Source organism: Lathyrus oleraceus, chromosome 2 (assembly GCF_024323335.1).
Source record: "Lathyrus oleraceus cultivar Zhongwan6 chromosome 2, CAAS_Psat_ZW6_1.0, whole genome shotgun sequence".
NCBI lineage: Eukaryota > Viridiplantae > Streptophyta > Magnoliopsida > Fabales > Fabaceae > Lathyrus > Lathyrus oleraceus.
The window spans coordinates 477,960,875-477,971,721 of record NC_066580.1 but is presented as its reverse complement, the minus strand read 5'-3'; the positions used below and the strand labels follow the sequence as shown (position 1 = coordinate 477,971,721).

Here is a 10,847-nt window from a genome sequence, read left to right as displayed (position 1 = left end):
CTTAAATCACATGACTGGTCGAAAAGTATGGTTAGTAGATTTCAATGAGTCTAAGAAGAGCAAGGTCAAACTTGATAAAAATAGCTCGTTGAAATTTGAAGGTATTGGCAACATAGTTATTCAAAGGAGTAATGGAGCGGAAGCCTTGATCAAAGATGTACTTTATGTCCCTAGAATGAAGTGCAATCTGCTAAGTGTTGGACAAATGGTCAAAAAGGGGTTCTCATTGGTTATGAAAGATGGAGCCTTAGAACTTTTTGACATCCAGGTTAACTTGGTATTGAAATCTCCTCTATCGAAGAATATAAAATTTAAGACCATGATCAGTTCGACTGAGGTACAATGTCTGAAAATAGTTGTCAACCATAAAAATAGTTGGTTGTGGCATATGAGGTTTGACCATCTGAATTTTAGGCCGCTCAATCAACTGATCACTCAAGATATGGTAATTGGTATACCAAGTCTTGAGATGCCCGACAAACTTTGTGAAGGTTGTCTAGTCGAAAATAAGTCCATGAAGTCTTTCGTTTCAACTATGCCAATGAGATCATCCTACATACTGAAAGTTATACATTCAGACATATGTGGTCCTTTTGACGAGCATACCATTGGTGGAAACATGCATTTTATTTCGTTTACTGATGAGTTTAGTTGAAAGATGTGGATCTATGTGATCAAGAAAAAGTATGGAGGATTTGAAATCTTTAAGAGATTTAAGATGCTTGTCGAAAACCAAAGTGAAAAGAAGATCAAGGTGTTGCGAACAGATGAAGGTGGTGAATACACATCCAAGATATTTGAAGTATTCTGTGCATAACATGATGCTGATCGTGAGGTAATTATTCCTTATACTCCTCAACATAATTGAATAGAAGAAAGAAGAAACATATACTTAATAGGTTCCATACTAAGAAGCTGAAGAACAAGGTTCCTGAAGAAGTTTAGAGTGGAAAACAACCATCAGTGAGTCATCTGAAGGTGTTTGGCTCTATGTGTTACAAGCATGTTACTGATGCAAGAAGAAGGAAGCTTGATGACAAGAGTGAACCTATGATTCTAGAAGAATATCATAAGACGGGAGCATACAGGTTGTTCAATCCAATTAATCAGAAGATTATGATTAGTCGAGATATTACGATTGATGAAAATTGCGTATGGGATTGGAATTCTAGTAATGCAATTGATGAGCTATGATTTCGACGAAGCAAGTAATGATGTCAAAGTAGAATATATTATCAATATTCCAAATGAATTTGAAGTTGATGCTGACATACCTATCATATTCGAAGTCAGAGAGGTTATGGCTAGCACAAGTCAGAGACCTCAAAGAACTAAAGCTCGTTCAGTTAGACTTCAAGACCATGAAGTGGTTTGTGATGATGAAGTCACAACAAATGGAGAACTAATTCATTTTACTTTACTTGAAGGTGTTGAATCAATCAACTATGGAGAGGCTTTAAATAATATGAAGTGGAAGTCTGTTATGGTCGAAGGGTTACAAGCAACCGGAAAAAAAACACATGGGAGTTGGTCGAATTTACAGCCCATACAAAAGCTATCAAAGTGAAGTGAGTGTTCAAGTTGAAACACAATGTTGATGGGTCGATAGCAAGACATAAGACGAGATTGGTAGCTTGAGGATTTCTTCGGTGAGCAAGACTCGACTACTCTGAAGTCTTTGAACCTGTCGTAAGATTAGAAACTGTTAGACTAGTGGTAGCCTTAGCATGTAAGTAAGGTTGGTCGATATTTCAGTTAGATGTGAAATCGACATCTTTGAATGAACCTTTATATGAAGAGGTGTATGTCACACAACCTCCTGGGTTTGTGATTTGGGAGGAAGCAATGAAAGTATACAAGTTGCACAAAGCACTCTATGATCTCAAGCAGACACTTAAGGCATGGAACAAGAAAACCGACTCATGCTTGGTCGAATTGGGATTCGTTAAATGCAAATCTTAGTATGGTGTCTATGTTTAGGTTGTGGCACAAGATATAATAATCATCTTCTTATATGTCGATGGCTTGCTAGTAATTGAAAATAGCTTGAAGAACTTGTCAAAGTTCAAAGAGCCGATGAAGAAGGAATTTGAAATTTCAGATCTGGGAAAGTTGTCTTACTTATTAGGCATGGAATTTTAAATATCGAAGCAAGGTATGGTGCTACATCAAAGAAAGTATTTCAAGGAGATACTCAAGAGATTCATGATGGATTATTTGAATCCTGATCTTCGCCTTTCATACAAAATTTGAAGTTGGAGAAGCATGGAAAAGAAGACAAAGTCGATGCAACTTTGTTTAAACAAATTTTCAGATCTCGGAGATATATGTGCAATAGTCAACCTGATATATGTTTCTCAGTCGGATTAGTGATAAGATATATGAGTGAACCAAGGGTGTCACACATGAAGGCTGCATGAAAAATCCTGAGATACTTAAAAGTATCGACAAACTATGGAATTTTATTTCGACGAGACTCTGAAAGTAAATAAGCTATGGTTACTTGTTATTCATATGGTAATTGGTATGGAGATAAGGAAGATCGAAGAAGCATTACTAGATATTTCTTTCAAGTATTTGGTGCCCCAATCTCATGGTGCTTGAGAAAGCAACCTATGGTGTTATTATCATCGTGTGATGCTGAATATATAGAAGGATCATATGTTGTGTATCAAGCAACTTGGATAAGATTTGTGCTGAAAGAGATCGAGGTCGAAGTGAAGAAACCTTTGGTATTGCAGATCGATAACAAGTCAACCATAAATCTTGCAAATAATCCAATTTTGCATGAAAGAAGTAAGCACATAGAAGCTAGATTTCACTTCTTAAGGGAGAAGGTAAATCGAGGTGAACTTAAAGTAAGACATTGCTCAAGTGAAGTACAATTCACTGACATTTTCACCAAAGGATTGAAGATCGACGGTGTCCTAACGTTGAGAAAGAAATTAGGAATATTTTAGATCGATAATGATTAGTGTGTTTCGACAACTTGGATTATAGGGGGTATGTTGAGATATTAGATATAATCCAAGTTGAGTTGTGTGGCCCAAGCCTAAAGCTAATTAAGGTTTAGGATTTGTTACTTAATTTGTTATTTTATTTAGTATTCAAGCCACCTAGGTGTATATAAATAGACATTTTGTAATTCAGTATTATAATTCAATTCAATAGTACAAATTCTTATTTCCTTATTCTCTCTTTCTCTCCTCACTAAAAGTGACTTAAGCACTAACAATTTTCTATTTTTTATTTCTTAACCATTGCATTAATTCAATAATTCAGAATCACACACGAGAGAGAGAGCCTGAGAGAAAAAGTTGGAGAGGATCCACCCTTTGAACTCAAGGAAATTTTACCATTGTTATTTCTTATGGTAAAATTTACTTTTTTCATAGTTTTAAGATTCATATTTTTCAATTATAATATTCTTAGTACATTTAATTTTCATGAAGTTTTCAACCTACATTGTGTTAAATGTAAAATTAGGAGATTACATTTCTTCTACAAAGTCACCTCATGCAATTGATCTTTCTTTCTTAGGTACGAATCGAAATAAACACATGGAATCATTTCCTTGTGTTAAGAGACATGTTAATGCGAAGATATACAAGTTTGTTGTGACTATGTGAATAATAAATGTGAACTATCAAAAGTAAGAGGTTGTTAGAGTAGCAAAGAAGAGGGGAAAAAAGTACATTCAACTCCTCTTTGCAATCTTTGATTCTCTAACACTGCTAGAAGCGATTGCATAAGTCAGTCACATGCTTGTGCGTTTGTCCTGCTCAAAGGGAATCAGTTGACTGAGCCCTTCAGAGTGTTTCTTGACCGTATTATAGTAGATGATATACACTTCAGGCCATACGAGGATCATCAGCAGACGTATCCCTTGGATGACATAGTATTCTACTATGGATGGTTAGCTTGTGAGACACGTCTGATGTATACACATCTGTCTGAGCAAGTTATGCACTAGTTCGAATTTATGCAAGTTATTCCAAGATAACCTTTCATGTATGTTCCCCCCACTATACCCCACGGAGATGTAGATGTGATGTATGATGATTTCTATAATCATCTAGTACTAGATGAAGCACAGAGTGTGCTAACTCCTCGCGAATGAAGTAATGTATTTGCCTACATCCAATGGTATTTTAGAGTGTCACATCCTTATATGACATCATATGCTCAAAAAGATCCACCTAGGGAAACTCATTAGGAGATATTAGATGAGGAGCATACTTGGGCAAATCATGTCGTTAATGTGTTACTTATATGTCGTCGTATAGAGGTCATTGCGGGAATAGTTATAGAGAGAAGAGACTTTCCGAAAGGCACTTCTGGAAGAGCCACCATAGATGTCATTCTATTTGAGGCACGAACGACATTACAATACATAAGGCAACAAAGGAACATGAGGTCGATATAAATAGTAGTATTTGGTAGTATTTGTATTATGGATTATGGATAGTATTATGATTTTGTAATTTGTCATTTTGATAGTATTATGGATTCTTGATTAATTTTAATATATGATATTTTAATCTTATTACATCAATGGATGGTTTAATTAATAATAATTTTTTATGATAGTATATTTATTATATATGGCCTATTACACAAGTGTATTTCTTTAAAAAATGTCAAACTTTAGTGTTTAAAGATGATTACGGAAGTAGACATCTGAAAATTTTATGAGATTCATCTTCAAACTCATTTTTAGCAAAATAATAGTATGACTCACTTAAGTATGAAATGATGTATTTGGGTGTCTTCAAAAATATACTTTCGAATTAATAAAAAACAAATTTAAATTTACATAGGGCCATTAAGAGTGGAAAAATAATCCTTAAAATAAATTGCAACCCACATATCCATCATTAATTAATTATGCGAAGCTTTTGAAGCTCCAAGCACACTAAATTCTACCCTAAAAAACCTAACATTTGTCACTTTTTTTCTCACAAGAAAATTCATCACAAAATCCACCAATCTCTTTTAACATTTTATTATAATAACCTCTTTAGAGTCAAGAACTATCTTTGTAACCTCAGTTTTACCATTGTTATTTCTTAATGTAAGATTCACTTTTTTCATAATTTTATGTTTCATCTTTTTCAATAATAAATATTCCTAACATTATTTATTTTTCTTGAAGATTCCAACCTATGTTGTGTCAAATATGAAATTAGGACATTCAATTTTTTCTACAAAGTCACCTCATGTAATTGACCTTTCTTTCTTAGGTAAGAATTGAAATACAACATGTGTTAAGAGACATGTTAATGCGAAGATATGCAAGTTTGTTGTGACTATGTGAATAATAACTGTGAGCTATTAAAAGTAAGAGGTTGTTATGGTAGACAAGAAGAGAGAAAAAAGTACATTCAGCTCCTCTTTGCATTCTTTGATTCTTTAACACCGCTCAAAGCGGTTGCATAGGGTTGCTACACATCATATCCTACAACATATTGTACAAAAATTGAAAAACACTAAATTTGATAATGGTGAAACTTGCATCTGAAAAGTAGTTCTAGAAATCTGGCAACAACTGTTCTTCTTTTTTATGTAAACTCCTCATGGACAGATGAACCTTGATGATGCCTACAACTGTTGCCATCACAACAAAACAGATGCTAAGGCCAAAAACTGCACACATGTAGAAATATTGTTAACAACAACACTAGTTCTTACAATTTTCTTAAAGGTAGTAATTAAAGAAAGAAAGAAAGTAAGTTAAATTTACCAGTATTGCGTGCTGTGTAAGAATCTCTAGTCTTGTTTCCTTGTTTGATTTCTTCAGATTCACGCAACTTCCATGTTAATCTAAGACCAAGACTGTTATCTGAAATATAAGGACTATATTTGAAAGGAATAGCAACAGTTTTGACTCTTTTACATGAACTAGGAATAGAGACTTTAGGGTCAACTGTGTAAACATGAGAGTTTGAATCGCTTAAACATGGAACCTCAATGAAATTTGTTGTGTGTAGAAGTGTGGTGGAGCAATTGAGATATGTATAGTTTTGAAGAACGTAGTAGTATTGAAACGGAGTGAGGGTGAGGTTGAGGTTGAGAAAGACTCTGGGGACACAGTTTTTTGGATCAAGAAGATCAATCCTTCTGCTGTCATAGGAGATGGACTTGACTGTTAGATCGCCGTAGGATGGAAAATGGATGGTGGTGATGTTGTCTTTGCGAAAAAGGTCGAAACCAGAAAGGGTGGTGAATGGATAGTGAATGTTAGCACCAGCAATATCATTGCAGGTAACAGAGGTTTGAAAGATGAAAACCAAGAAGATGGTGAGAAAGAAGAGTGAATTCATCATGATGTTATACAAAGAATGAATAACAAGTGAAAGAAATTTCAGATATAAGTACTTAGCATAAAGAAAGACTTTTCAGTTTCTTGCAGTGTTCACTACGGTTATAGGGTCAAGAAGACTTTGGGTGGTTTGGTGGCAAGATAACCAATTCTTTAAAGGAACAGCAAAAAATAAAAACTTGTTACTTAATTACAAGTTATGCCAAGTGTCTAAACTTCAAAGTTGGTGACTTAAATTTTGAGGTAGGGAACTTGCTACCATGTTTTCTTCCTTTCACTGTTCTAATTAATATTTCTGGCTTATATAATATGCTTGACTTTATCTAGTCCTCCTTGGCAACTTCTTCACATTTTCAGAGTTGATATTTGAACAACAAATATTTGTCATATTGTAGACTTAGTATTTTTCGTCGAAATTTGGCTACTGTAGATCCTAATAATAATAGTAAGAAACTAAAAAATATATAAAACTTAAAGAAATGAGAATGAAAGGAAAATTATGGACAAGGATCTTCCATAACTTCTATCAAGAGTTTATCTTTACAAAAGTTGCCAGTACAAAAGCAAACTAGAGCATCAACCTTTGCGTGAGACTTCAACTTGATGCTAAAGACCAATGAGCAAATGGAAGATTTACATGAATTTGTCACTTTATGTGACTTCAACATCGATGGCACTTGGTAGCAATAGTTAATAGATTGATAATTTTGTTTGTGCTTTTACACTTGGAGGAGGGCATGTACATATACATATTATACAACAGATTGTCCTCTTTGTTCTATGAGCTACACAGAGCATGCATTTTGAGGCTTACATAAATAATCTAGTTGTGAAACTTGTTACACCCAAATTTAAGAGCATAGGTGATCACTCAAATAACCTAGTTGTGAAACTTGGTAGAAGCAAAGAGAACAACGAAAGAACAGGAAACAGAAGATAAGCCAGTTAAACTCATAGGTGATCTCGCGCCAGCCTAACTGGTTTTTCCTTTAAAAATGCAACATCGCCATTCGATGTACTTAGCAGGCGGTGATTTGGCTCCTCCTCCTCTTCACTCTCGATGGACAGAGAAAGGTCGTCAGAATCTGATCTATCATCATCTGCAAAGATATAAACTTAGATCCTTCCTCTCATTGTTTTATTGATATCTAAATTGATAGAAATAGAGGCATGTTTTTAACTATTCTACGATCCAACAAAATACTACATCAACCCAATTTACATTTTACAGAACACTTTCAAAAATTATGCAGGAGATCTTTGACACATTGCAACAATTCAAAACAGATAGTTCAACAATTAACCAAGGATCTTTGAAATTGATATGTGCCCACCAGAAAGAAAGTGATTTCGAAGTGCATTTTTCGTCCGTATGCATGGTATTTTTGTTTATAAAAAACATAACAGGTTTATCATATTATATGAGGCCATTCATATTAGATATTGTTTTTCTTGGATAGCCAATGAAAATAATCGAAAATAAAACATGCAATATTGTGAACAAATTGGCAGATATTTTTAGTGTCTGTATCTTACCAGGAAATGAAAGACGTTCGGGGACATGTCCAACTGCAGAAACCTGGATGTTTTCTGGTAGTAGACAATTGCAAAAGGAACCTAGAAAGTCACCACACATGATCAGAAGATAACAAAATTTAGTATGTGCAATCACCGGATTCACAGAATGAAGCTCAACTGTAAGCATGTTTGCATTACTGGTCACATCAAACTCATGTATAATCTATTTCAATAGTAACCAGAAAATATATTTGATGCAAGTAGGACATCTTATGAAACCAAAAACTAGAGAAGAGACATACTAAATGACACACAATCATTAAAAATATCAAATTATGACTTATGCAACAAGAATTAGTGAGCAGAGTGATTCTCACCTACACGAGCAAGTCGATTAACCCATCCAGGAATAGGATTTCCAGTTAGTTGTTGGCAAACTTCATCCGTAAAATGGTTGCAATTTTTGGCAATCAGATGGTAAGTGTCTCCATGATATTTTGCAGAGAGACGCTCCATAAAAGAACGGAATTCTGCAAGAGACATATCAGTGCTTCCCAACAATAGCGATCGTCTGAAGATGAAGCCAGGGCAATTTTTAGGTTCCACCTGAAACACACCACTTGAAGGGTATTCGTGTGCTCCAAAGCCGTATTCCATACCATGCACTGTCGATTAAAAAGTAATAATTAAGCAAAAAGTTACTGCAAGATGTTATTAGTAAAACAGCATAAAAGTACATGCCAGCTCCTTGCCAAGAACTTGTTCAAAGGAAATAGTTATGTCTGTGTATTCATTATATTCAAAATAAAACTTGTAACAAGTAGGGTGTCCAAAAGATTGGTTTTCCTTAATTGACTCAGAACTGAGTTGTACCATTTTTAAAAGCCCGGGCCATATATGAAAAAAACAACTAAATTGGATCCAATTAAGCCCAAAAGCAATAAACCGGGTACCAATTTTGTGAACTGGTTTACAAACCGGTTTCTATCTCCTCCATTGAACCAACAACACAAGTGTTTCCTTTATCATTATTTTGGTGAATGGGCTTAGAAATCAGTTTCTCTCTGATACAGTCATCAAGCCTTTCTCAATCGTTTTGTAATGATTGCAACAATTATCTTCAAATCTCTGTAATTGATTTTTGTGCTTTTCAATTGTTTTTTGTGAATCAATTTCAATAAGTGTTTCTCAATCATTTTTGTGAATCTGTTGCACGAAACGTTGTTTCGGTGCCTCTGTAACTACTCTACTTAAAGAGATCCGAGTGGTTTAGCGTCACAAAACCAGCGAAAATCAATGACGGCACTCAAAGAAAATGTCGTTTAGCAGTGGTGTTCTCAGAACCGACAATATTGAATAGGGCAATGCATGGTAACCGGTCCATAAAAACCAAACCATATTTTTGGTTAAGGTTTAGAAACCAAACCAGTGTTTTAAAAAACCAATTCATATTTGTGAAATGGATTCAAACCAGTTTGGATCCGGTTCAAAACTGTTTTTGTCTTAAACCCAAATTTCAATCAGACTTGAATACCTCAAACAGGTTCTGCGAACACTGAGCCGCCACCGTAGTTTCTGTGAGCATCGTCGATTTCCATCGATTCCGAGAACAACAACACTGAACAACATAGTTCCTTCAATCACTATACTATAACAGCTACACATTTAAGAAACCAGCAACAGCTATATATACACATATGTAAAGCCTGTAGCAGGCAAACATGACGGAAGATGGAACATACATCCATACTCATTAAAATGCATATATTTCATTGTCCGAATATCTATTACTCTATTAGTAACCCTGTGAATCATGAATTTGGCACTGAAGGACATTATGAACATTAATAATCCCATAAATAGACAAAAGACATGACACATTTACTAAACTAACTTTGTTAACTATTGAGGTGTTTTCCACAATCATAAATCGATTTATGTTTAGATACTCTTAGAATTGTGGGTTGACCTAACTCAACCTTACAAAATCGGTTTGTATGTTGAGGATTGCCCCACTTACAAACATATTTTCAAGCCATATATATCGTCAGATGCGGGACTCTTAACAGATAGTTTACCAACAAAAAAAAAACATTGTCATGAGAACCAAACACACACATTTAACCTTCAACCTAGTTAATGTTCTCAATATCATATCAATTCATAACAAGTCCTTCAATAACCAGAGACAAGAAAACACAAAGAATCAAGTTCAAAATAAAATTGAAGCAAAGGAAGTATATAAAAGAAAAAGACAAACCTTCAATACCGGAGTGAAATATTCCAAGGCCAAATAGGTAAAGATAATTATTGATAGGAGTAAGATCATATACATTGAGATACACCATAGCACGAGATTTATTCCCACTGTTCCGGTCCCTTTCCGAGCTACTACTCAGTTGAAACCACCGCATTATGGTGGAAAGTTTCTGTCCAATTATGAATCACAGCCTCATCAACTTCACTCCCAATGCAGAAATCTGCAAATTTTTCAACATGAATAAGGAATTGGGAATCGAAAAGTGAGGTGGATCTGAGAAAGAAGACCTAGAAAAGGAAGATGAACTTACGAGAGAGAGAGAGAGAGAGAGAATTCAACGAGAATTAAATTAGAATTGAAATTACAGTGAGTTTGGATTTGGATTGGGATTTGAGTTGTGTTCTTTCGCCGTCATCAAGATTTACCAGCAAAGGCATATGTAACACTTTTTGTTTGATTCTAAAATGTGACTAAGATTTTATTACAATTACAACGTTCTCTTTGGTTAAGGTTTAAGATAATAAGACGATCGACTTCTCTATTGTTTTTTTACACTATTAGTGTGCCACAATTAAATTCTATTAAGTTTTCCCCAAATTCTAACTCAACCAAAAACCAATATTGATGATAGATTGAATTTTATAGTTGTCAATGTGAATTTCCAGAGATTATGACATTTCATTTTCATCTATAAAAAAACATTAATTTCAAATGAGGGAATGCATTTACATAAACACTTTGACGTTA

The 10,847-nt window shown here is 34.5% G+C and overlaps 2 protein-coding genes across 3 annotated transcripts; both read right to left on the bottom strand.

Moving 5' to 3' along the window:
• Nucleotides 1-5,334: 5,334 nt before the first annotated feature.
• On the bottom strand, nt 5,335-6,582 carry LOC127120586 (putative RING-H2 finger protein ATL21A). The gene is made up of 2 exons (XM_051051061.1): nt 5,744-6,582; nt 5,335-5,646 (listed from the first exon to the last, which is right to left on the bottom strand). Exons 1-2 carry the CDS (start codon nt 6,324-6,326, stop codon nt 5,531-5,533), a joined length of 699 nt encoding a protein of 232 aa, XP_050907018.1. The 5' UTR covers nt 6,327-6,582; the 3' UTR covers nt 5,335-5,530.
• Nucleotides 6,583-6,999: 417 nt separating this feature from the next.
• Nucleotides 7,000-10,627, bottom strand: LOC127120587 (deSI-like protein At4g17486). Of its 2 annotated transcripts, none has more exons than XM_051051062.1 (5): nt 10,411-10,627; nt 10,101-10,320; nt 8,218-8,505; nt 7,859-7,939; nt 7,000-7,422 (listed from the first exon to the last, which is right to left on the bottom strand). In XM_051051062.1, the coding sequence occupies exons 2-5, from the start codon at nt 10,252-10,254 to the stop codon at nt 7,274-7,276; spliced, it is 672 nt and encodes a 223-aa protein (XP_050907019.1). In that variant the 5' UTR covers nt 10,255-10,320; nt 10,411-10,627; the 3' UTR covers nt 7,000-7,273. The 2 variants fall into 2 exon arrangements, with proteins under 2 accessions (XP_050907019.1, XP_050907020.1); XM_051051063.1 differs by having other exon boundaries at nt 10,466-10,612.
• Between the last annotated feature and the right edge of the window lie 220 nt (nt 10,628-10,847).

What these genes read in the sequence shown, in the direction of transcription:
- LOC127120586 (XM_051051061.1), bottom strand. Translation starts at nt 6,326, where the DNA reads ATGATGAATTCACTCTTCTTTCTCACCATCTTCTTGGTTTTCATCTTT. An exon ending in TTACACAGCACGCAATACTG is followed by an intron (nt 5,647 to 5,743) that starts GTAAATTTAACT and finishes ACATGTGTGCAG; the next exon opens with TTTTTGGCCTTAGCATCTGT.
- LOC127120587 (XM_051051062.1), bottom strand. Translation starts at nt 10,254, where the DNA reads ATGCGGTGGTTTCAACTGAGTAGTAGCTCGGAAAGGGACCGGAACAGT. An exon ending in TAATCGACTTGCTCGTGTAG is followed by an intron (nt 7,940 to 8,217) that starts GTGAGAATCACT and finishes GTGACTTTCTAG; the next exon opens with GTTCCTTTTGCAATTGTCTA. An exon ending in CGAACGTCTTTCATTTCCTG is followed by an intron (nt 7,423 to 7,858) that starts GTAAGATACAGA and finishes ATATCTTTGCAG; the next exon opens with ATGATGATAGATCAGATTCT.